The 27,637-nt window shown below is 31.8% G+C and overlaps 1 protein-coding gene across 3 annotated transcripts; it reads left to right on the top strand.

Annotated features, from left to right (window-relative positions):
* The first annotated feature begins 335 nt into the window (after window positions 1-335).
* Window positions 336-5,471, top strand: LOC130900935 (uncharacterized). Of its 3 annotated transcripts, none has more exons than XM_057811944.1 (3): window positions 336-685; window positions 769-928; window positions 5,369-5,471. In XM_057811944.1, exons 1-3 carry the CDS (start codon window positions 514-516, stop codon window positions 5,436-5,438), a joined length of 402 nt encoding a protein of 133 aa, XP_057667927.1. In that variant the 5' UTR covers window positions 336-513; the 3' UTR covers window positions 5,439-5,471. The 3 variants fall into 3 exon arrangements, with proteins under 3 accessions (XP_057667927.1, XP_057667925.1, XP_057667926.1); XM_057811942.1 differs by lacking the exon at window positions 5,369-5,471 and adding an exon at window positions 3,691-3,835; XM_057811943.1 differs by lacking the exon at window positions 5,369-5,471 and adding an exon at window positions 3,691-3,835 and having other exon boundaries at window positions 336-652.
* Window positions 5,472-27,637: the final 22,166 nt, after the last annotated feature.

Here is a 27,637-nt window from a genome sequence, read left to right on the forward strand (position 1 = left end):
ATTAATCTTTGGTGATGAGGAATCTCCGATTCCATTTTGTCAGTCTTGAGATCCATTCATTAAGTTTGGTTAATCAAATTCGGTGCTGGAGAACTTCCAGTAGATGTAAAGTCTGTATCAATTTCTTCGTCTTCAGACTTGCTTGGACTTTGTTCAACACCATAAACTGTACAGAGTACGAATCTTCTTAAGTACGAAGGAGAATCAGTAATTGTGTCTAAAAACTTTGAGTACCAGAAGGTCTAAAAATGCACAAATCACCACTCAAATTCACTGGTACATGTAAAATCACCAATACAGTTATTTATAAATAAAAATTAGAAGGAAATAAATTTGAAAACAAGCACGTAGTAGATGTTTTGTAATATCTAATACGTTTTCATGATATCATTTCACATAATTTATGTTTTAATCGTAAGCTAATTTGCATGTTTTATTGTTACTTGACTTGTTTCTATCAAGGCGATATTTAAGTAAAAATTACGTTGATATTAACCAGTTTGTTCTAATACCATGAACGCTGAAACTGTACTAATCACCGATCGCGATGAAATTAGAAAATTGTCCGGGAAATCGAAAGAATCCGTTTTTCGAGATATAAAAATTATTAAGGAATGGTTGGAAACTCAAAAGCATCTACCTGAAATTCCAACTAAGTCAATATTCATATCGATAATGATAAAAAGTTAGGTTATGGTTGGCTTAATTATCAACTATCCTATGGGATGAAATGATTGATAATTTGAATTGAGAAAATATTTGTTGCAGGTGATAATTTGATTGAATTCGTTTTGAATAATTGTAAATTCAGTATCGAGAAAACGAAACAAAATTTGGATATGTACTATACGTTAAGAAATCTTATACCGGATATGTATCAAAACGCGAATCCATCTACACCAGATATAGAAGAAGTTTACAAAAAAGCGTACGTCATAGAATTATTTTTATTTGATTGTTATTATTAAATTTAGAGTATTACGGTTGGTTCCATTTTAGTTATTTATTATCTTCAACTTTTCTTTCTTTATTAGACTTTTCAGATATGGTCTTAACAAGTCAAGTTTGTATATTTTAAGTCATTTCACTACTTTTTAGTAATTTTTTTTTCTTTATTCCACTTATTTTACAGTCTCTTTTAGTTCTTCTATCATTTTTAGTTATAGTTATATTCAAAATTACATTTTTTCAGTTTTATAAGAATTTAACCGTTTTTAGTTACTTTGAAATACGATTTTAGCTCATTTGATTCTTATTTAATTTGAGTTTTAATTAATGTTTTAATCGTAAATTCAATTATTTTTGACGTTTCTATTCATTTTAAGACATTTTTGTTACCATTTCTTTATAATTTTCCCTTTTTTGATCTTTTCTAGCTCTCTTCAAGTAATTTAGTTTCATTTAGTATTCAATTTTCCCTTTTTCACTTTCCTTCCTCTTTTTAGTTACTTTTAAACACTATTTTAGCTCATTTGATTCTTATTTAATCTGTTTTGATCGTGAATTCAATTATTTTTGACGTTTCTATTCATTTTTAGACATTTTTGATACCATTTCTTTGTAATTTTCTCTTGTTTGATCTTTTCTAGTTCTCTTCAAGTATTTTTAGTTTCATTTAGTATTAAATTTTCCATTTTTTCACTTTCTTCCCCTTTTTAGTTACTTTTAAACACTATTTTAGTTCATTTGATTCTTATTTAATCTGTTTTGATCGTGAACTCAACTATTTTTGACGGTTCTATTCATTTTTAGACATTTTTGATACCATTTCTTTATAATTTTCTCTTTTTTGATCTTTTCTAGTTCTCTTCAAGTATTTTTAGTTTCATTTAGTATTAAATTTTCCCTTTTTTCACTTTCCTTCCCCTTTTTAGTTACTTTTAAACACTATTTTAGCTCATTTGATTCTTATTTAATCTGTTTTGATCGTGAATTCAATTATTTTTGACGTTTCTATTCATTTTTAGACATTTTTGATACCATTTCTTTGTAATTTTCTCTTGTTTGATCTTTTCTAGTTCTCTTCAAGTATTTTTAGTTTCATTTAGTATTAAATTTTCCATTTTTTCACTTTCTTCCCCTTTTTAGTTACTTTTAAACACTATTTTAGTTCATTTGATTCTTATTTAATCTGTTTTGATCGTGAACTCAACTATTTTTGACGGTTCTATTCATTTTTAGACATTTTTGATACCATTTCTTTATAATTTTCTCTTTTTTGATCTTTTCTAGTTCTCTTCAAGTATTTTTAGTTTCATTTAGTATTAAATTTTCCCTTTTTTCACTTTCCTTCCCCTTTTTAGTTACTTTCAAACACTATTTTAGCTCATTTGATTCTTATTTAATCTGTTTTGATCGTGAATTCAATTATTTTTGACGTTTCTATTCATTTTTAGACATTTTTGATACCATTTCGTTATAATTTTCTCTTTTTTGATCTTTTCTAGTTCTCTTCAAGTATTTTTAGTTTCGTTTAGTATTAAATTTTCCCTTTTTTCACTTTCTTCCCCTTTTTAGTTACTTTTAAACACTATTTTAGCTCATTTGATTCTTATTTAATCTGTTTTGATCGTGAATTCAATTATTTTTGACGTTTCTATTCATTTTTAGACATTTTTGATACCATTTCTTTATAATTTTCTCTTGTTTGATCTTTTCTAGTTCTCTTCAAGTATTTTTAGTTTCGTTTAGTATTAAATTTTCCCTTTTTTCACTTTCTTCCCCTTTTTAGTTACTTTTAAACACTATTTTAGCTCATTTGATTCTTATTTAATCTGTTTTGATCGTGAATTCAATTATTTTTGACGTTTCTATTCATTTTTAGACATTTTTGATACCATTTCGTTATAATTTTCTCTTTTTTGATCTTTTCTAGTTCTCTTCAAGTATTTTTAGTTTCATCTAGTACACAATTTTCTCTTTCTTCACGTCCCTATTCCTTTTTAGTCACTTTTGAATGTTATTTACATTTTGTTCCCTTCTAATATTTTCCTTGGAAGTTAATTTGTTATTAACGAATTTTACTCATTTTTTCATACTATTCGAGTCCTTTTTGGTCCTTCCCAGTCTTTATCAGACATTTTAAGTTCTTAATTTTCTTTTTTTTAATTCTTTACTTGTTTTGGAACATTTTTCTAGTTTTTTTCAGACATTTTTAGTTTTATTCAGTGCTCAATTGATCCTATTCCTTTTTAGTCTCTTTTGAATGTTATTTCCATTTTGTTTTTTCTACTAATCCTCTCCAATCCTTATCCTTGGAATTTAATTTGTTATTAACCAATTTTAGTCACTTTTTCATACTATTTAAGTCCATTTTGGCCTCCAGTCTTTATCAGACGTTTTTAGTACCATTTAACACTCGACACTCAATTTTTTATTTTGGTTTTGTCATTATTTTATTCTATTTTTAATCCTGTCTAATCCTTTTGAGGCATTACAAGTTCTATTCTATTGTCCTTTATCAGATTTTTTATCTTACTTCAACAATCTTTGGACACAACTCAAAGTTTGTCTATTTTCTAATCCTATTTTTCCTAAAAATCTCTCGTCCTTAACAATCCTTTTTAGATTGTTGTATCCCAATCCCCCTTTCAGTAGCTACTGCTAATCATTACTTCAATCTCCCGAATCCTTTACGGTCCCTTAAATTTTTTCTGGTTCTTATCCTTTTAAAAATTTTGAAAATTTCAGTTATATGTTTCCTTTACCAAAATTAACCCCATCAAAGGAAAGAATAATGTTTTTCAAATATAAAGACGTGGATGACATCGTGGATATACGGAAAATCTACGTTCATTACCTCAATAATATTTACGAAATAAGAGCTTAAGAAGATCTCACAATGGGCGACGTTGTCCTAGTAGATCTGGAGCACATCAGCTTCGCAATGGCGGCCAAAAACACACCCGTAATTTTGAAACAAGTAGCTCTTGCCATGGAGGTATCGTCCACATCCCAATTTCGAAATTTCATAATTGATTTAAGCTAATTTTTAGAAAATTCACAGTCTGAGATTGAAAGGTGTATACATGTACAATTGTCCAAATTATATGACAAATTTTTTGAAATTATTCAAAAGCTTTTTGAGCAGTAAATTGGGTGAAAGAGTGAGTATTGAGATTTAACTACAAGATAAAATATTTCAAATACTAGTACAAATAATATTCTAATTAATATGCTAAAAGTATGAATAAAGAATATTAAATTATTGTATAAAAACACAAGTTAATGGTATAAAAAACTGATTAAATTATTAAAAATATAAATTCAAATGTTAATTAAGTAATTTTTGAAACACATCACTCAATAAGTCGTGTGACTAACTCAGAAAAACACATTTTTTTGTCAAAAACCGATTTTATTCATCTCCTTCAAGATCAATACGATAAATCCAACGCCTAACTAACTTCTCGATGTACAATGATTTATCTTTTGCTTCAGTTTCAGCAATTGCTTCATTATTTGAGCTGAATTTCCCACCCAGGGCCAGATCTAGACTATACGCTGGATAAAAAAGCAATTCGTTCAATTTAACCATCGTTGTCATTGATTTGTAAATCTGTGCGTCGTCTTGGTGGAACAGTTGTTTTTTCTTTGTCGTTTTTCTTTGATTGTTGCATTAAAACGATCCAACAACTCTATGTAGTATTCGTTATGGATTATCTCCTCTTTTTGGAGATAATTGATGAACAATATTCCACGGGAATCCCAAAATACTGAAGCCATAACCTTCCCAGCTGTTGGTTGGGCTTTTGGACGCTTCCAACCTGGTTCACCGACTGCAGTCCACTCGGACGATGATCGTTTTGATGAAGTAATGGATCCATTGTCAAATATCAATACAAAAAATCTGATTTATTACTTGTAAACATGGCCAACGTTGTTGTTTTTGATCGACACCACACAAACTAAGAAAAAACTTTCTAATGGTCAAATTATTTGTCAAATTTGGTCAAATTTGTGGACTTTTTTGATGTTTTTCTGGAGTAACTACCTCCATTGAACGACCAGAACGTTCATCATCATCGATGTCTTTGCTGGTAATTTTTACTGACTTATCGAAACGTCATTAAATTTTACACATAGTCTTTAGAAAGTTGATACTATAAATATCATAAAAAGTGTTTGAATCTACCTAAAAACTTTTATCTTCAAATATAAAAAATAGAGAAAAAAAGACTTTGAAACCAATTTCATTCCAAGAAAATGAATAACAACAACTTATATTTCGATTAAGGTCCTGGTTGTATTCTTCTGGGTATGGGATGAATTTTTAATATTGATTCAACCCTCACAATTTCGAAGTTATTTAATTATTATTTTGGAATCGTCGTATTATTTTTACGGTTGGATAATTACATAATTCCAGATTCACTCATATCCCACGATTGAAAATATTAGTGAACATTTTCCATTGGACATATTACCAAGCGATTTAGGTGGTCAAGAAAAGTCTTTAGACGAACTGGAAGGTAAACCAGAATGTTTTTTTTTAATAGTTCTATTAGTAGTTTTTTTACTTTTCTAGCAATGTGGAAAGCGAAATTTTTGGAATACAAAGATAGATTTGACAAGTTAGAAAAAATGGAAGTTAACGAAAAACTACGACCGGAAAAATTAAAAAACGATGAAATCTTGGGATACTATGGAAATTTTAAAAAAATAGATACCGACTAATGTTATTTCAACAATCAAAAATTATTACTTTATTGTAATATAGAATTTTTTGTGTCAAAAATACAACTACCTACCAGTGTATTATCTATTAGTAACCCTACTACAAACCTACCCTTAAACAAGTGACTTTTCAACATTTTTTGCTGCTTATTCTCAATTTTTTCTTATTAACGGTCGACAATATTCGATTTTGGAAGACCCTAAAAACACTAGCTATCCAAAACAAAGTAACCATAAAGTAGTTTCCAGTCCGCCAGGGTATACCAAGAAATAAGGAAGCAGACATACATTGCATCAGACCTCAACCGTGACCTCAAGAGCTACCACATTGAACTGAACGAATGGCTAATGAGGAGAGGCATTCCAGGTCAAAGATATTCATCACGAGAAGTCTTAAGAACGAAGAAACGACATGAAACTGGTGGTTGATGGTTCACAAGATGATGGACAAGCGAAGGCTGTTTAGAAAATTTATTTAATACAACTTTTATATCCATTCGATAAAAAAGATGATTTTATTCAAAATTTAAACTTTCTAGCTTTGATTCATCATCGCATCTCGAGTTTAAATAGAAAATTTATTCAATAGACGTTGAGGAAACGTCAAGAATTCGCACAAAACGATGAATTACTTTACATACGTTAGAAGGGATTTAACCCTAAGGAAACATGTATAACAAATACTACAAAAGATTAATCAAATTAAAGCGGAAAGTAACGAAACTGTTTCCAAATGAAATATCGATTGGTTAATCAAATTTTAGTAGTTTCATAAAAAGATAATTCTTTGGTCCAAAGGAGCGATCTTTCCAATTAATATCTGAAATAATAGAGAGACTTTCTCCCTATTTCAGGGACAAATAACATGTTCCAGTCATCTCGCCAGAAAGTTAATCCATCTGGAAAAAGTATATCTCGAAGGTACTCAAAAATAATGATCGAAATCACGGCGTTTGTAGAGATAATCGAGAACCGGTATGATTGTGCAAGTTTGACAGATTTGATTCGGCCGTAGAAATCGGTCATTAACGCCTCAAGAAAATGTTCCATCAACTTTCGAGAGTCCTCTAAGACCAACAATCATCGTTATCCCCATTGTTTCCTCTTATAGGGTTCTCTAATAGCAGTGGCGGAACTATAGAGGGGGCTTTTTGATACGAATAGCGAAAAAAAGTTATTATAAACGGAAAGTTGAGGAAAATCAAAAAAAATTGTATTTTTCGAAAAACTATACATTTTAATCACAAACTGACATGTTTTTTGAGGTTATTTTGGACAAAAAATTAATAATATTTCATGTTTTTTTCGCATACATTCATTATAAAATTATTATAACAAAAAATTTATTTTTTTTTTCAAAATTTAACACTAATCGACCAACTAATCTCGAAAATTTTCTTATATTTGGAAAAATGAGCGGAAAATTAGTGGAAAAAGGGCTGTATACCAAAAGGAAAAGGGCTGTGTATATAAATCATTGCTGTTCTAAACTGAATAGTACAAAATAATCATTTTTAAAAAATCCTTAGGATCTGATGTATCCTGTTTATTTTTTCTGTGATTAAGTGAGATTTAGACGAGTCGTTACTGATTTTATGTCCTCGAAGTTCTCCCCAATCGGACCGCACGACTGGAAAACAAAAGACGAAAGCAACATGTCGGAATCACAGTTATAAATGTCACGTCAGATGTGACCTTCTTTATTGTTTTTGGGGTATTTTGAGAGCGATTCTACTGTATCTTAATGCATTCTTTCGTCGATTATTAATATAAGGGTAGAAGAAAAACTTATGGTATTCATATATCCGCTAAACAATAACGAGTATATCGTGACAGATGATTTCGGAAGAAAGGAATTTTTTTCTTTGTCAGTATTTTTGATATTGCTGACATAAAAATGAGATTCTTTCTAATTTTGATATCTTTTCGAACATAATTATAAATATTCCAAATTATTTCATCGTTTATCAATTAAATTTGACATTTTATGTCATTCCTTGACATTAGGAAACGTCAAATTTTTCATAACCCTCATTTATTAATTATAGAAAGTAATTACGTAGAAACTATTTACGTTTCAAAGATTAATAAATCAATTACTGTAAAAAACTGACAATTATTTCATTATTTAAACTAATTGTTAACGATCTTTTTGTGGAAAGTTGCATTTTCAGTGTGTTCTATGATGTGAAAATTACAGTTTCGTACTGTAAAGCACTTTCGGGACGTGACTTTAGCCACTTCAATGTTGACAGTTGACAGTTTCGTTTTATCCGAAGTTTTGTCTAAATTAATGAATAACAATGAATGATGATGAAAAAGAAAACGTAAGAGAGTTACTCCTATCCATGCAACTTGATGTTTATAATTCTCTATTATTTATTTTCTTCCCTCAAAGTAACTGAAAAAGTTTTGGATCTTATTGTTTCCTAGATTGAAATAATATGTGCCTTAGTTATGACTTATACCCTGTATACGTCTTCCTACACAAAACAAACGCGTTCCAAGATACTTCCTTCTCTTTACAGCTGGTTTAATTGCTCGTTTGTCCTCTCATTTTATGTAACGGCAGTAAAGGTCCTCTTATACGATATCGTAAAAATCGTACCGCAACTTCTTTGATTTATTACCGGTTTTTAGGAGCACCGGTAATAGCTACAACAAATTGGAGATTTATAAAGACGAAAATAGTGAATCTTTCTCAATCTTTAAGTCCATTTGCATCAACAACTCGATTTGCGATGAGATCCAAATACAACACAACTTTCTGTTTATCCTCCATCTTGAATCCTGATCGAATCACATAAATCAGCTAAATCTATGTTATCTGTACTTTACCTATGAGTGAATACCACCATAACGATTATCATCAACTACACATCTACTACATTATGTCAAATGTCAATATGCTGTTCTGTGATTGGCTGGACATCAAGCACGTTCCAAAATGATGTAGTTTTCTGTTTTTTGATTCTTTTCGGGGTTTTTGTGCTCCAATGAATCTCTTTTCGATGTAGAAAACCATAATTTCATCACTCTGTACCTAATGATATTATTTATTAGAAAAAAATATCTGGTTTTTGTATTAGTACGTGATATTTTTAAAATATAACCACCAACAAAATCTGCAGTAATAAAATAAATATGATTTTGATGTTGTATTATATATCAATCACTTTTGATCCTCAGTTTTTTAAAAATAAACGTAATCTTCGTAAAAATCCACCGCGGTAGCTTTACCTTACATTTTTAAAATAATATCTCGGAGATTATCTTGCAGGGGTTGTTTCATCTAACAATTTCTATTCGGTGAAAGTGCTTCAACTTTAGACCGATCACTTTGAATGACACGATAACAAATAATGTAGTCGATGAAAATTTACATTCTAGGATGGAACCAAAGGCAAATGGTTTTCGATAGGGCTAAAGATGTTTTACATTTAGGATACGAGAAAAGCTATTAAAAAAATTATCAATCTTGGAAACATCCTGGAGTGGGTTGGAAACAATCTTATTCAGTTTGATGCAGCAAATACTCAAGATGTTGTTTTTGCAAAGATGCAGCTCAAGATTTGGTCGTTTCTTGACTTGAAATATCACCAGCATCGCAAATTTGCTTATTTGAGGTTGAGGCAAACTTGAAGCCCTCTTTAAGACTGAAAAGCTTGTAGCTTCTGATCCTCTACAAAGCCTAGTCACTCGAGTGTATTGGAACCAATAAAGAACTGAAAAATGTATAAACACGATGTTTGGTGAGTGTTTAGAGCTCGTGGAACGTTTAGAGATACTTCATCAATGTTAGAAACAACCTGGAGTGGGTTGGAAACAATCTTATTGAGTTTGATGCAACAAAGACTCAAGATGTTGTTTTTGCAAAGATGCAGCTCAAGATTTGGTCGTTTCTGGACTTGAAATATCACCAGCATCGCAAATTTGCTTCTTTGGTGTTGAGGATGGGAGCAGTTTACGTGGTCGAGTTAGCTTTAGCGACTCCACGCAAACTTGAAGCCCTCTTTAAGACTGAAAAGCTTGTAGCTTCTGATCCCCTCAAAGCCCAGTGACTTGAGTGTTTTAGAACCAATAAAAAACTGAAAAAATGTATAAACACGATGTTTGGTGAGAGATTAGAGCTCGTGGAACGTTTAGAGATACTTCATCAATGTTAGAAACATCCTGGAGTGGTTTGAAGCAATCTTATTCAGTTTGATGCAACAAAGATTCAAGATGTTGTTTTTGCAAAGATGCAGCTCAAGATTTGGTCGTTTCTTGACTTGAAATATCACCAGCATCGCAAATTTGCTTATTTGAGGTTGAGGCAAACTTGAAGCCCTCTTTAAGACTGAAAAGCTTGTAGCTTCTGATCCTCTACAAAGCCTAGTCACTCGAGTGTATTGGAACCAATAAAGAACTGAAAAATGTATAAACACGATGTTTGGTGAGTGTTTAGAGCTCGTGGAACGTTAAGAGATACTTCATCAATTTTAAAAACAACCTGGAGTGGGTTGGAAACAATCTTATTGAGTTTGATGCAACAAAGACTCAAGATGTTGTTTTTGCAAAGATGCAGCTCAAGATTTGATCGTTTCTGGACTTGAAATATCACCAGCATCGCAAATTTGCTTGTTTGATGTTGAGGTTGGGAGCAGTTTACGTGGTCGAGTTAGCTTTAGCGACTCCATGCAAACTTGAAGCCCTCTTTAAGACTGAAAAGCTTCTAAATAAGAAAATCGACAACTTTTACTGAGTATAGGTATCATTTTTTTAAGGTTAATGACCGTACTATCTTTGTCGTTTCGAAAAAATAACTTGTCGACATTCTGGATCTAAATTATTAAGTCTGACATTTCTTATAACAGCTGGATATAAAATCTTGAGAATAGAAATGAAAAATATGAGATGTCGCTCTTAAAAACAGCGATTGTTGTAATGGTGTAATAAAAATAAATAGAAAAGTATTATTTATACTCGGTACAGGTATTTTTCTCACTAAATATAAAAATAAAAATCCTTTCAAGGATGAAAAACGTATGTCGTTTCTAATTAAGTATTAATTCGATTATAAAAACTGATTTGTAATGCAGAAATACATAATTTTCCTCTGTTTTATATGAGTATGAATGTAAATTTGTTCATCAGATAAAGTTGAGTGTAGAGTTTCAACATAACCTCAAATATTTGCGCAAGAAATTTACCAAACCTGTCTAGGGATTATATTTACGTATGAATTTCATATTTATATCGTCCCTATTCTATTGCGAAACACAAAAGGAAGATTAGTGCTTCAGAACTGTCACATTTTTATGTCGGTGATTTCAGATGATGCCTCCAGAAACGGACTTGCTCACTAGGATATAATATTAGAAATTAAATTTCTATATAATACAAAGATATTAAGAGGCTAATTCTCGTTTAAACATCTCATTAGCAATACTTAATTACAACAAAATCAGTATAAAAACAATCAGAATGCAGTTATTAGAGATATCAGTATTTTCAACACCAATACGTCTTTCCCAAACACGACAACCAGATCCACATCTCAAATGCCTTCAATCTGTTCATGGTCTCTAATAATCTGTCATAATTGACACCCCATACAAATCATCTTCAAGGTTATCTTCTGATTGAGACCTTTTGTCTGCAAATAGATTGTCCTCGGATAACTTTTCTATGTTTGTTGTCCTGTACCATTAAGTCCTTGCTCATTTTGTATGTTAGAGAAGGTTTCTTCGAATGTAATAGGCTTTTTACATGAAAAATTTGAGTCTAATGAAGGAAACGTCAAAGTTTTCATAACCTTCATTTATCAGTTATAAAAAGTAGTTCCGTACTGCAAAACACTTTCGGGATGTGACTTTAGCCACTTCAATATTGACAGTTGACACTTTCGTTTTATCCGAAGTTTGATTCTTTATTTATTAAATTTGACATTTCATGTTACTCTTTGACATTCGGAAATGTCAAAGTTTTTATAACATTCATTTATCAGTTATAAAAAGTAGTTACGTGGAAACTGTTTATGTTTCAAAGATTAATATATTAATAACTCTAAAAAACTGACAATTATTTCATTATTTAAACTAACTATTAACGATCTTTTTGTGGAAAGTTGCGTTTTGAGTGTTCCGTGTGGTGAAAGTGACAGTTCCGTACTGCAAAACACTTTCGGGATGTGACTTTAGCCACTTCAATATTGACAGTTGACAGTTTCGTTTTATCCGAAGTTTGATTCTTTATTTATTAAATTTGACATTTTAAGTTACTCTTTGACATTAGGAAATGCCAAATTTATCATAACATTCATTTATCAGTTATAAAAAGTAGTTACGTGGAAACTGTTTATATTTCAAAGATTAATATATTGATTACTGTAAAAAACTGAAAATTATTTCATTATTTAAACTAACTATTACGATCTTTTTGTGGAAAGTTGCGTTTTGAGTGTTCCGTGTAGTGAAAGTGACAGTTCCGTACTGCAAAACACTTTCGGGATGTGACTTAGCCACTTCAATATTGACAGTTGACAATTTCGTTACTCAAAAAACCATCGAATACTGGTTATAAAGAGGTGGAAAGATAAAAAAAAGCGAAGAAATGTTGTAAGACACCAGATTCGAAAGAATCGAAGAGTTTTCTTTCTTATTTGATCAACTGGTTCCAAAAGGCATTTATATGAAGCAAAGACGAGCAAGACAGAGTTCATTGGACACTGTCTGATGAATAATCATCCGAAGATTTGAAGATTTATAGTAAAAGCTATTTACAGCAAGGCTAACAAAAATTTTCTCTCTAGAATATCAAAATACGTCTCTGTATGCGATCTATACCAAACTGGTTGTTTTATGGGGTCCTTAAAATGTTTTGTTTTCGTTCTAAAAATGTAGACTCTTGATATATATCGTTATATAGAATATATCCATATTTTTATACAGAGTAGTATAAAATTACCTCAATAAAACGCCAAAAACTAGGGGTGGGTTCCTTTGTCAGCATGTTAAACCGTTCGGCAAGGGGTATTTCATAATTGACAGGTTTTTATGCTTTGAATAACACTTTTTTTTCAAATAGGGATTGTTAATTCAAATTTTGAAATTCGTAGTTTTATCATTTTCATTTTCCGGTTTCTATTGAAACATCCGGAGCTTGTTCATTAGTTAGATCCACTCGAACAAGTGTATTCTTGTCCGGAGGCTATTAAACCGGTATGGGGGATGTAAAAACTAGTTTCTACAGGTTCTATAACTTCGTTCGCGATTATTGTTGAAGCTTTGTGTACTCTCATCGTATATACCCGTAGGGGTTTGCAAGGAGCTCACAGTATTGTTCTTGACCCCGTTTCCGGACGTTTCTGAACGATTCCAACGCGAGGGAATTCTAAAATAGGTGAACTGGCCATTCGAATATGATAGGATTTAATATAGAACGGGTGATTATACTGAAATTTCGAATTCAGATTAGTAATAGGCAATAATTACTTAAAAATCTATCGAAATCAACCAGAATTTTTGGATTCTTGAGTTCTAGTCTTGGATGTAAAACTTCAAGTCTATTAATATCACTAGAAATGGATTTTTAAATCCAATATATTCCAATACGAGATGATGAATGTTAAGAAAAGGATAATACACAGTAAAAAAATTGATGAATTTGAACCCACCGGAAGTGAACAAGTCAATATCGACGAGAAATCTCAGACCAGTGGACCGAAAACGACTTAAGTATCTTCTTCTTCAGTGGGAACGTTGATATTTCCGTTTTAATTACGTTTTTAACGATTTTTTAAACCCTTAATTACTTCATTCATCTACTGCATCATTTTCCAGCCAAGTTTGTGTCTTTTTATTCATTACACATAACCTAGAAAAGTATATTTGAATCGTTTCTTTTTTATTTTTCAGTTTTCTATAAAAACGACTACCATGCATCGTTATTTTATTAGTAAATCATATCAGTAAATTAGTATCACAGCTTTGGTACGAGTTTGGATCTCAAAGTATTCGTCACTAAAGAAGGAAACCAAAAAGCAGCCTTCAAGATTGGATTAGTGATCTCAATTCCAGATGAATCACTTAAATAAACTGATAATTATTGAAAACGTATACATATAATAGCGTTTATGTTGTAGTAAATCGTAAATCACTACAAAATGATCATTAATCCAGATTATTCACTGATCCAAATCCATTTTAACATGGCGGATATTAAAATCGATGCAAAATGGATACCAACAACTACTATAACCCTTTAGAGGTTATGTTTTTTTCTATTCTATAGTACATATCGGAAATTTTTATTTATTGTTTAAATTACGTTAATTTTGAATGTAATTTTTAACCAAACAAACTTTAAATTAATACCGCTTCAACGATGATTACGTGTTTTTATTATCATCGTATCACCAGGACTAAATTTTGAGTTTTTCAAGTTCCACGTAGTCTACAGTTTGTGTAATTGGTCGAATAAAATCTCGCCATTCATATGCTAACGGGTATTATGTGTTTGAAGAATATTCATCCATGCGATCATTTTTGAATTGAATAGGATGAAAATTACTAAAACGAAATCGTCTAAAACAAGTTTGATACGTAATTTTCGATCGATTTTAACAAATATTAAAATAGACAAAAAGTTAGAGCTGAAAACAAGAAATTAATAGACATGGAAACTTGTATTTGGAAGACGAGAATGTCACAGACAAGTCTTGTAATTAGTGAAAGACGTCAGAAGCATTCCAAATAAGTTAAGGCAACAGACGCATCGGATTCAATGACTACAAATAGATCCGGTTTAATAATAATTATATCTAAACATATTATACAAAACACTGTCTTAATAGTACTTGAAATTGGACTTTATTCGATGCACGTAATTTGTAGTAAAACACTGTCAAATGCTCTGGGTTCCCACTAGATTTTTACCTAAAATTTGTACCTAAAACTAAACTGAAATTTATGTACGAGCGCCGTTCGTACAAGTTCATATAAAACAATAATTTTATTACTTTTCGACATCGAAGAGATTGAAACATCTGTCAACTCGTTGAACCACATCATCTGAAACGATAGATTTGCGTCCTTGGCCCCCTTCATCATGTAACCATCTTTAAACTTTTTTCCCTCATTCTCCGAAGGATTTTTGCAGCCCTATGACCTTCAGCCTGTAAAAAACGAATCAAAATTCGCTATTCACACATTCAATAATGGCGGACATGTTTACGTGGCTATAGCACAACGCCGACTGACGCCTGAATGTCAACAATGTGTGTGGTACGAGATCGTAGCGTCTGCATGGAGCGATCTCGTATATATTGTCTATTTTCTCTACTTTTCTTGCTAGAGCAAATCTGAGAGTAATTAGAATATTAATTTTCTTAAAACAAGTATTGAGCTTTGAAATTTTGCTTTCCACGTTTCTTAATTCAGTAGGAAAGTGAAATGTTTCGATGTAACAGCAAATTTCAGTAGTTCTCATGGTTTTTTTCCTTATCACCAACTAGTCAAAAATCTAACTATGGGAATTGAAGTATGTTCTTCTTGTAGACCTTCCCGTGGACTCGTGGGGGTACACCTGGACTATTTACTTCGAAATTTTCCTTTCTACTAGATATTACTGATCTGGATTTTGTTTTTCTCTGCAATTGTCTGCTTTTGGTTTTCTATTTGCTTCCTTTCAGACATTTATCTGCTCTACCTATTCTTTGGTCTTCCACGTGTTCTTACTACATCATTTTTTTATGTTTCTCAGTGTATACCATCTTTAACTCTTTCCTATGAATCCTGTCTCGCAGTAAACTTTTTTTTCTTCTTTACACCAATTTGAATTTTCTTTAACTAATTCTTGATTGATTACAATAATTCCTGATGCTTTATTCTCTTCTATTTTATCTAGGGTTTCGTTAAATTCATCTTCCTTTACGTCTTGTCTTCTTCTTCTAATTCAATTCGTTGTTGTCTAGTTTTAAAATCCTTCGCCAAATCAGTTTTTTCTTCAAAATTTTCTTCTTTTAATGATGAGAAAAATATCAGAATCTGTATCAAAGATCGTGGAACCCATTCTTTGATCTTCCACGTGTTCCTACTACATCATTTTTTTATGTTTCTCAGTGTATACCATCTTCAACTCTTTCCTATGAATCCTGTCTCTCAATTACTTTTCTTTTTTCCTTTTTATACCAATTTGAATTTTCTTTAACTAATTCTTGATTGATTACAACAATTCCTGATGATTTATTCTCTTCTATTTTATCTACGATTTCGTTAAATCCATCTTCATTGATGTCTTCATCTTCTTGCAATTCAATTCGTTGTTGTCTATTTCCAACATCCTTCGCCAAATCAGTTTTTTCTTCTAATGATGAGAAAAATATCAGAATCTGTATCCAAGATCGTGGAACCGGTTCTGTAGATTCAGCAATCTTAATTATCAACAGATATCGAGTTAACAGGAAGAAATTGGAAGTTTCGAGAAGTTTTGTTTGGGTTGCGTGTCTCTGTAGAACGTTCATTATTCTTTATTAATTTGATGGGAATTGAATGGGGTACGGGGTTGTCTGTCAACTTGTACGAGCGCACTATTTTTTTTTCTTGTACATCCGATTGATATTAACGATGCGGTATGTAATTAGATGAATAGAACTTTCTAAAACGACCGATCCACATCTTTTTGGTGTTGATGCACATTGAATTTTAAATCATAAAGTCTTGAAATAAGTTCACGACTCATTGCCAAAATTTTGATGATCCCTCGTGTTGGTATGAAATTTCCATACGCATAAAAAGTGGAATTGCTTTTGGATGACTGCACGTATGTTTTAAGTCATAAATTTTGTAATATTACCGACTACAAGCGCCTGCTGAATAATATGCGTGATAACACAGTCATGCAAGAACACTAAAAAGCTCACCACTATTTTATATGAAAAGCTTTTACTACGATCCGAAAAAAAAAGTGATAGAACACACTCGGAGTCGCTTTTGCTTTGATTTGTAATGTTAAGATTATTTTGAATCGACAAAAACTACGAAAATGTTTTAATATAACATGAAATCTAGAAACTTTTGATATTAAATGCAGTTAGACTTCTAATTTGGCCGAGAAATACAACATCGAAGAAGATTAACGTTAAAACGACAATTATCGATCATTTATGATCTCACTGTTAAATATTTCAAGTCATACTTGAATTTCCATTAAAAAATTTCAAAAAAAACTCACAAAAAACTTACATAAACGAAATCCCAAAACCTAGAAGAAACGTTTTTACTTTTCTATAGCTCCTTTCTCGTTTTCTTCTTACAAATGTCGTTTGCTTTTCCTTCTTTCCAGCCAGGACAGCGAACACAACCCCACGCAACCCTTATAACCCCAGTTCTGCAGAGGAACAGCTTCTATATTAGGGCCAACTCCAACAAATCCTTCTATAACAAATTTCCGTTATCCTACCAAAAAAATTTCCTATCGAATCTCTCTCTCGTTCCATTTACTATCACTTTCAATTATAAACTAACTTTAACTGCTAAACATACTAGTTTTTATACACCAAACGAATTTTTCAAAAATTCTAGAAAATTAATAAATAAATAAAAAGAATTTCTGGATAATATAAACAATTCTCCGCTGTTTATAGAAAAACATATTAAAGACGTCGACAAACATCAAACGTTTCTGCATATTCTGCCAAATTTTAGACTTCCATTATAACCGACAGGATCGGCTTCACGATCCATGTAGTGGACGAGTTCGTTAACAATATACTATTACTTGTAAGTGGAAATATTTTTGGAATTATAGTATCAGTTTTAAAACATATTTCCACAATTTTATTTGCTCTAATAAAACCAAATATTGCGAAGATATATGATCTATTCAAAAATTATTATATAAAAATATATGCTAACATAAAAAAATGTCATTCTTCTTATGTATCTAATATTTTTTTTATTTTGTCGCACAAACCTAGCAACGAACTTTTCGTCACATCGCCGCCACCCCTCGGGGATTTTTTATAGGTTATAAAAAAATTCCACCATTACTACTTTTAATATTCACAGTGAAAGCAAGCAAATAACCTTTTATGTTCTATGTTTGAGGTTTATACCCGTTTTAGATCCGCGTAAAAAATCAGAAAGCCGTAAATATATTATTTGACAATTCCTTTCATCCACTACCAAATGTTATAATACGAAAAACAATTCGGAAAAATCGTTTCCTACAGTTTTATTTCGATTAATACTTTCTTAATTTTTTGTTGCGTTTGAACGAACAGAGATGTCGATATAATATGACAGCTGTCGTTTTTGAGAATATTGACACTGTCATTGAATTACGGAATCTAAGATCAACATCTAAATGGCGGCCGTAGGGTAAACAATCAACTTCTTTGTTATTTCTTGTAGTTAGGTTAGGTTTGGTTAGTTTTTTTGTTTTATAGTGTGTAGAAAACTCCATAGAAAACTTCTAGATCTGTTTCAGTAGAACTAATACAGTTTAAAATGAGTATTTTTGCAGTTTTTTAGTCATTTTGAATACTTTGAGCAATTTTTTGATGTTTACACCCGTTTTACATTCGTGTAAACAATCAAAAAACCGTAAATATATTATTTGACAATTATTTTCATCCACTACCAAATACGAAAAACAATTCGGAAAAATCGTTTCCTCCAGTTTTATTTCGATTAATACTTTCTTTGTTTTTTATTGCGTTTGAATGAACAGAGATGTCGATATAATATGACAGCTGTCGTTTTTGAGAATATTGACACTGTCATTGAATTACGGAATCTAAGATCTATGTCGATATGGCGGACGTAGGGTAAACAATCGATTTCTCGATTAATTATTGTAGTGAGAAATGTTTTTTTGTTTCATAGTGTAAAGAAAACTCCATAAATATTTTTTAGATCTGTTTCAATGGAATTAATACAGTTGAAACTGAGTATTTTTGCAGTTTTTTAAGTCAGTCTGAATATTTCAAGAAATTTTTTTGTTGTTTATGCCCGTTTTACATCCATGTAAACAATCAAAAAACCGTAAATATATTATTTGACCATTCCTTTCATCTACAATAGAATATTATCGTCCGAAAAACAATTCTGAATAATCGTTACTCACAGTTTTATTTCGATTCATACTTTCTTATTTTTTTGTTGCATTTGAATGAACACAGATATCGATATAATATGACAGCTGTCGTTTTTGGGAATATTGACACTGTCATTGATCTAATATCTACGTCGAAATGGCGGACGTAGGGTAAACAATTTTTTTGTATGTACCCGTTAGCTTTCTTTGATTTTTTCCAGTAGTGAAAGTTTTGTATTATTTTTTTGTTTTATAGTGTTGAGAGGACTCTAAGGATACTTTTTAGATCTGTTTAAGTGGAATTAATACAGCTGAAACTGAATATTTTTGCAGTTTTATTTTACAGATTATGTGCAATAAACTAGTGGTCAAACTTGAAGCCTTAGATGGAGATTCCATTAGTCAAAAAGACCTTTAGTCAGGATTCTGATCATTTTCGACAATTTTACAATATACTTGCTCTTTATACTACACTGTATAGTTGAAAATAACAAAAACACGTTTCCTAGAGGAAATTTCGTACTTCTTCAAGTAGCAACTCTTTAAAAGAAGTCATTTTGTGCTAAAATTTGGAACTTTGAGATCTATATTCTAACAAATAACTTCATAATACAAACATAAACTTACGGGACAAGCATTTATTTATCCCACAGCAACCATTTCCAAATCAGTTTATATATTGTGAATGAACGGTTTCTCAAAATGGTTTCATTTTTTGATTTCGATGCTCAATAACTCTTGGAGGACTAAATTCTTTGGAAAATTATTTGTAACACCTTAATTTATTTGTAGAAACAAAACTTTCTGTTTAATCTTTCATGTTTTCTCGAAACTACATCATAAAATGAATGACGAATTATATTTTAAAAATATAAAACATAATCCCATCCTTTACAAACATTAATTCAACACATAGCACTTCTGAACGGACTTTCCTTTAGTCCTTGGAGATTCGGAACTGACACGAGTATTTTAATAAAACTGTGGGTATTAGGACGTCAATTGTAACCAGAGAGATTCTATAGGGAGCATAAGTTGCAAGGGTGAAAATACGTATGTGTCAAATATACTTTTATATGAAAGGGTTCTCTAATTGGAAACTGTTTCATTCCATATTTTTAACGGTATATGTTAAAGGAATCAAGATGAACATTGTTTCACAAGAGACTTCCGTATACAGTACGTTCCAGAGAATCAAAACTTTTATTTTTATACAGTCGTTGCATTAAATTTTAGCTAAATTGGTCACCAGTATCTACAATAAACTGTTCTAGGACATGATTCTATTTTGTAACTAAGAATCATGGTCTAGCTTTTGTATAATCATGAAGATTTTTCTTTTGATTGCTCAGTTTTCTTCATTTTGTCTTCTTCCATTCTTGTAACATCCCTTAATTATTTTAAGTGCGTTTCTTCAATTGTAGTATCCATAGATTTTGATCGTAGATAATTCCAGTATATACGTTTATATTTGACCCAATAAACACCCTTTGAAGTTTGTTAGTTGTGCTAAAAAGGCTTCACCTAACTTGCTTTGTCCACTTTTCCGTTTTCACACATCACAGGGAACGAAATGACCAAAAACAGATATGGGTTTTTCGATTAATTACAATTATAACTAAATTAAAAGCAGTCAAAGAGTTTGGAACATCAGATAATATGAATATATAATATATTAGGTTCAAAGCAAATTAAGTCAAAGGTTTCCATGGAGAGGCCACGTGGAAACGTCGAAAATGAGAGCTGGTCTATTGTCCGAGTGGTCGAGGAGACACTCACGCTCGTTTAGAAGTTTTGATTTTTAGGTCGATATCATTTTACAGGGATGGATTTGTTTTTCTTTTTTGATGGTTAAAGTGTTGAAATTTTCATTCGAAATTTCGTAAATTATAAACTGAATTATAGTTTATAGTCTTTCCAATAAAACCTCGATTTAAATTAGTTGATTCGTTAATGAAGCTTTTGTTCACTCTGCAATTGCTACGAAACGTTCTGCATGGAAAAATCTCCTAGTCGACACTGGTTTGGAAAGTATCATCTAATATGTTCGAATATTCTGAGGTAAACAAAAAGAGAACTGATCAATTCTTCTGAGTTATTGTCCAGATTTTACCATGTAGGAAAGATCGGTAAGGAGTCCATAACATCGGCGTCACTCTCGTCCAGCTTTTCGCAAGCCTATTTGCCACTTCATGGTGCCCTAGTAACCAGCAAATACTTACTTTATATAGTACCTCCTGAAAGCCTGTTACCAATTTTGGTGCTAATGCCTTTAAGTCTGTTTTTTATGTATAATTTGTTGTATTTCTGTTCAATTGAACACTTTTTGTCGACATCCTTTTCCATTGTGTAAATTTCTACTTGAAGGATATTAGATACATCCTGTTTAAAGACTGTACAACTTCTAAATGTTCTGATCTCTTGTTCAAACCTCGGATTCTGTTCCATTTTGTGACCAAACTATCTGTAAAAATTTCTTCGTGCTTTCTTTCTAACTGATTGTTGTTTTAAACTAGCGGGTCCTTTGTTCTTTTAACAGGAAAACAGTTTTTGAGGTTACACGTCTTATGAACAATTCTATAGATTGCTAGCTTGGGAGAGTCATAGTCAAATCAAAAATCCGAAAACTCATATTCATATAAAATCCTTAAACAAATTTTGAATACGTCTCTGATTCACTGTTGGGAACTTTCGATTTCAGAATACATGCTACATCGGATGTGACTGAAGTATTCCTGTTATCTCGATTCTTCAACCCTTTACTGTTTTCAAGGGCCCTTTAAATCAAGTGAAATTCGTTATTTTTTATATTACAAAAACGTACTATCGATAAAAGTATAATAATAATTAAAATAATGATAATTTTCTAGATCAAAGTGGATAATAATTTTGTATTATTTCAATTAAATATACAAACGGACAGAAAATAATCTGACGGGACTAAATGTGGTGAATTGGATACATGAGATAGCAAACTTTGATTAAGATTAATTGTTTTTTTGTTTCGGGTGTGAAATAATAGAAATTCCGTTTAACTCGTGTCTTATGGAGTCTTCAAACTTGAAACATATGCTGTATAGATTGTATATTTGGTATTTTTAAAGGAACTACAGCCATCTCTAGGTTAGAACAGGTAATTCTAGGACGATCCTCGTATCAAACTATTACAAATTAACATTCTAATCGAAGTATCTTGAAGATTTTTAATACCCGAATCGAGAAAAACGTAATTTAGTTAACGGTTTATCATAATTTATAGTACAGTCAGTCACATCATATTTTTAAAGGAACTACAGCCATCTCTAGGTCAGATCAGGTACTTCTAGGACGATCCTCGTATTAAACTATTACAAATTAACATTCTAATCGAAGTATCTTGAAGATTTTTAATACTCGTATCGAGAAAAACGTGATTTAATTAACGGTTTATCATAATTTATAGTACAGTCAGTCACATCATATTTTTAAAGGAACTACAGCCATCTCTAGGTCAGATCAGGTACTTCTAGGACGATCCTCGTATTAAACTATTACAAATTAACATTTTAAACGAAGTATCTCGTAGATTTTTAATACCTGAATCGAGAAAAACATAATTTAGTTAACGGTTTATCATAATTTATAGTACAGTCAGTGACATCATATTTTTAAATGAACTACAGCCATCTCTAGGTCAGATCAGGTACTTCTAGGACGATCCTCGTATCAAACTATTACAAATTAACATTCTAATCGAAGTATCTTGAAGATTTTTAATACTCGTATCGAGAAAAACGTGATTTAATTAACGGTTTATCATAATTTATAGTACAGTCAGTCACATCATATTTTTAAAGGAACTACAGCCATCTCTAGGTTAGATCAAGTACTTCTAGGGTGATTCTCGTATCAAACTATTACAAATTAACATTTTAATCGAAGTATCTTGAAGATTTTTAATACCCGAATCGAGAAAAACGTAATTTAGTTAACGGTTTATCATAATTTATAGTACAGTCAGTCACATCATATTTTTAAAGGAACTACAGCCATCTCTAGGTTAGATCAAGTACTTCTAGGGTGATTCTCGTATCAAACTATTACAAATTAACATTTTAATCGAAGTATCTTGAAGATTTTTAATACTCGTATCGAGAAAAACGTGATTTAGTTAACGGTTTATCATAATTTATAGTACAGTCAGTCACATCATATTTTTAAAGGAACTACAGCCATCTCTAGGTTAGATCAAGTACTTCTAGGGTGATTCTCGTATCAAACTATTACAAATTAACATTTTAATCGAAGTATCTTGAAGATTTTTAATACCCGAATCGAGAAAAACGTAATTTAGTTAACGGTTTATCATAATTTATAGTACAGTCAGTCACATCATATTTTTAAAGGAACTACAGCCATCTCTAGGTCAGATCAGGTACTTCTAGGACGATCCTCGTATCAAACTATTACAAATTAACATTTTAATCGAAGTATCTTGAAGATTTTTAATACCCGAATCGAGAAAAACGTAATTTAGTTAACGGTTTATCATAATTTATAGTACAGTCAGTCACATCATATTTTTAAAGGAACTACAGCCATCTCTAGGTTAGATCAAGTACTTCTAGGGTGATTCTCGTATCAAACTATTACAAATTAACATTTTAATCGAAGTATCTTGAAGATTTTTAATACCCGAATCGAGAAAAACGTAATTTAGTTAACGGTTTATCATAATTTATAGTACAGTCAGTGACATCATATTTTTAAAGGAACTACAGCCATCTCTAGGTTAGATCAAGTACTTCTAGGGTGATTCTCGTATCAAACTATTACAAATTAACATTTTAATCGAAGTATCTTGAAGATTTTTAATACTCGTATCGAGAAAAACGTAATTTAGTTAACGGTTTATCATAATTTATAGTACAGTCAGTGACATCATATTTTTAAAGGAACTACAGCCATCTCTAGGTTAGATCAAGTACTTCTAGGGTGATTCTCGTATCAAACTATTACAAATTAACATTTTAATCGAAGTATCTTGAAGATTTTTAATACCCGAATCGAGAAAAACGTAATTTAGTTAACGGTTTATCATAATTTATAGTACAGTCAGTGACATCATATTTTTAAAGGAACTACAGCCATCTCTAGGTTAGATCAAGTACTTCTAGGGTGATTCTCGTATCAAACTATTACAAATTAACATTTTAATCGAAGTATCTTGAAGATTTTTAATACTCGTATCGAGAAAAACGTAATTTAGTTAACGGTTTATCATAATTTATAGTACAGTCAGTCACATCATATTTTTAAAGGAACTACAGCCATCTCTAGGTTAGATCAAGTACTTCTAGGGTGATTCTCGTATCAAACTATTACAAATTAACATTTTAATCGAAGTATCTTGAAGATTTTTAATACCCGAATCGAGAAAAACGTAATTTAGTTAACGGTTTATCATAATTTATAGTACAGTCAGTGACATCATATTTTTAAAGGAACTACAGCCATCTCTAGGTTAGATCAAGTACTTCTAGGGTGATTCTCGTATCAAACTATTACAAATTAACATTTTAATCGAAGTATCTTGAAGATTTTTAATACCCGAATCGAGAAAAACGTAATTTAGTTAACGGTTTATCATAATTTATAGTACAGTCAGTGACATCATATTTTTAAAGGAACTACAGCCGTCTCTAGGTTAGATCAAGTACTTCTAGGGTGATTCTCGTATCAAACTATTACAAATTAACATTTTAATCGAAGTATCTTGAAGATTTTTAATACTCGTATCGAGAAAAACGTAATTTAGTTAACGGTTTATCATAATTTATAGTACAGTCAGTCACATCATATTTTTAAAGGAACTACAGCCATCTCTAGGTTAGATCAAGTACTTCTAGGGTGATTCTCGTATCAAACTATTACAAATTAACATTTTAATCGAAGTATCTTGAAGATTTTTAATACCCGAATCGAGAAAAACGTGATTTAGTTAACGGTTGATCATAATGTATAGTACAGTCAATCAAATAATATTGCTGCATAAAAACTATGAATCTTAAATGTTAAGTAGACTCCAGATAATGACTAAATATATTAACAGATAAGACGTGGGTTGTTTGACCACATAATTGATGGAAGAATCGTAGCAAACGAAAACGAAACATTCGTTTTTCCGACGTCCATTTCCTGAGCGACTATCACAAGTTTCTCGTCACAAACAAACTTCCATATATCAAATTCAATTTTTTTGTTGTTACCAGAACGTTTTAGTGTTATCCAATGATTAGAAAAGGCATTAGGGAAAAGACATTGGCCATATTTATGGAGCTCCAACCCATATTTTTAAGAGCTTATAAATCAAAACGAAACGCACCGTCTATACAGGACCGTATCTTATTTATATGAAAGAAAATATCATATTGGACTATTTTAACTAATAGATTAACCTCGTACATTAAATTTATACAAGGTTTATGCAAATATGTAACGTAAAACTTGTTATTTTGACACTATTAATCTGTTTAAATATCTAACAGAATCAGAAACATACTTTTCACTCGTTTAAAAGCATCGGGTGGATCTAAAACTTCAATTTACAAGTTTTGGAGGTACCTAAATTGGTTCAAATATATGCAAAATGTATTGATCTTAATGGAATATATTTCGGAAACCATGAAATGATTTTTTTTTCCTTTCTGTTACATATTTTAACTGAGACCGTGCCTGTGCGAAAGAAATCAAAACGCATGCTTTTCGAAGCAAAACTGGACGTCGCGGACCCGCCAATCGTCCGAGAATTAACTCGCCATTATTCAAAATGGAGAACGGTATGGCTTTTGTAAAATTAAAAGCTTTCATTAAGCTTATGAAAAATTATGAATTAGGTGTCAGAAAAGGGAATTTATGATGGGTCCGTACGTATAGATGTTTGGTTTTAATTGCCAATTTGTCACAGTTGCTTACTTACGAGTTGATTTGAAAAAATGCGCGAAAATGCGTCGGTTAGAAAGCGAGGGATGACGAAAAATTCGAGGCCAGTAATTATACAGAATTTTTTTCTATTTACTCGCGTATTTATTCTTGGGTTTTAATTAATACATTGTTGTTTTATAAACTGACAGTTTATTACCAAAAAATTATATGTATAAAAGTCAAATTTATATAAAACTAAAAGCCAACATTGGGAATCTGCTAGATTACGAGGATGTTCTCTGAAATCTGGAAGCAGAAAATAATCAGAGATACATCGAGATAACAAATCAAACTTTAATTCTTTAATTTTGGCCATTTCAATAGCGTGTAAGCGTCACTTACTTCTTAGCCAAATGAGACCGTTTTTGCTTGATATCTTCATTGGAATGTTGCAATAAGTTTGTAAAATACTCGCCGTTGATAGATTTTTCCTTATTGAAGATAGTTAATGAAAATTATCCCACGCGCATATCAAAAAACTGAAGCCTGCACATGGAACGATCTTTGCCTTCCTTGGAACCGGTTCTTTCTGTTCAAACCATTGTTCTGATTCTTTTTTCGTTTACGTTTCTTCCATGGATATGAAACAACGCTAAAATTTTGCTTTATCTTTGAAACATTGCCAAACAGTCGATGAAGTCATCTTCACGACGCTGTTACCGAAACTAGCTGACTGTTGTACCTTTGGAAATGTCTCGCTAGCTGCAGTCCATTCGAGTGATAATCCTTTTGATTCCAGAGTGAAGTGATGGATCCATGTTTCATCTATTACCACATATCGACGCAAATTTTTCACGCGCTACCCAACATATTGAAGCCTTAACCTTCCCAGCTGACTTCTGTGCCTTCGGACACTTCAGACGTTGTTCACCGACTGTAGTCCACTCGGATAATGATCGTTTTGATTCCAGTGTGAAATAATGGATCCATGTTTCATCGATTATCACATATCGATGCAAATTTTCCACGTGCTTCCCAAAATATTGAAGCCATAACTTTCCCAGCTGACTTCTGTGCCTTCGGACGCTTCGGACGTGGTTCACCGACTGTAGTCCACTCGAATGATGAAAATTTTGATTCTGGAGTGAACTGATAGATCCATATTTCATCTATTATCAGATATCAACGCAGATTTTCCACGCGCTTCCCAAATTATTTAAGCCATAACCTTCTCAGCTGACTTCTGTGCCTTCGGACGCTTCGGACGTGGTTTACCATTTGCAGTCCACTCGAATGATGATAATTTTGTTTCCGGAATAAAAGTGATAGATCCATGTTCCATTTATTATCACATATCGACGCAAATTTTCCACGCGTTTCCCAAAATATTGAAGCCGTAACCTTCCCAGCTGACTTCTGCGCCTTCGGACGCTTTAGAGATGGTTCACAGACTGCAATCCACTCGGATGATGATCGTTTTGATTCCAGAGTGAAGTGATGGATCCATGTTTCATCTATTACCACATATCGATGCAAATTTTCCACGTGCTTCCCAAAATATTGAAGCCATAACTTTCCCAGCTGACTTCTGTGCCTTCGGACACTTCAGACGTTGTTCACCGACTGTAGTCCACTCGGATAATGATCGTTTTGATTCCAGTGTGAAATAATGGATCCATGTTTCATCGATTATCACATATCGATGCAAATTTTCCACGTGCTTCCCAAAATATTGAAGCCATAACTTTCCCAGCTGACTTCTGTGCCTTCGGACACTTCGGACGTGGTTCACCGACTGTAGTCCACTCGAATGATGAAAATTTTGATTCTGGAGTGAACTGATAGATCCATATTTCATCTATTATCAGATATCAACGCAGATTTTCCACGCGCTTCCCAAATTATTTAAGCCATAACCTTCTCAGCTGACTTCTGTGCCTTCGGACGCTTCGGACGTGGTTTACCATTTGCAGTCCAC

The sequence above is a fragment of the Diorhabda carinulata genome, chromosome X (assembly GCF_026250575.1).
Source record: "Diorhabda carinulata isolate Delta chromosome X, icDioCari1.1, whole genome shotgun sequence".
NCBI classification, from domain to species: domain Eukaryota; kingdom Metazoa; phylum Arthropoda; class Insecta; order Coleoptera; family Chrysomelidae; genus Diorhabda; species Diorhabda carinulata.

Bases quoted from the DNA above. Each gene is read 5' to 3' on its own strand.
- LOC130900935 (XM_057811942.1), top strand. From the start codon at position 514: ATGAACGCTGAAACTGTACTAATCACCGATCGCGATGAAATTAGAAAA. The intron at 686-768 runs GTTAGGTTATGG...TATTTGTTGCAG, and splicing joins CATATCGATAATGATAAAAA to GTGATAATTTGATTGAATTC. The intron at 929-3,690 runs GTACGTCATAGA...TGAAAATTTCAG, and splicing joins GAAGAAGTTTACAAAAAAGC to TTATATGTTTCCTTTACCAA.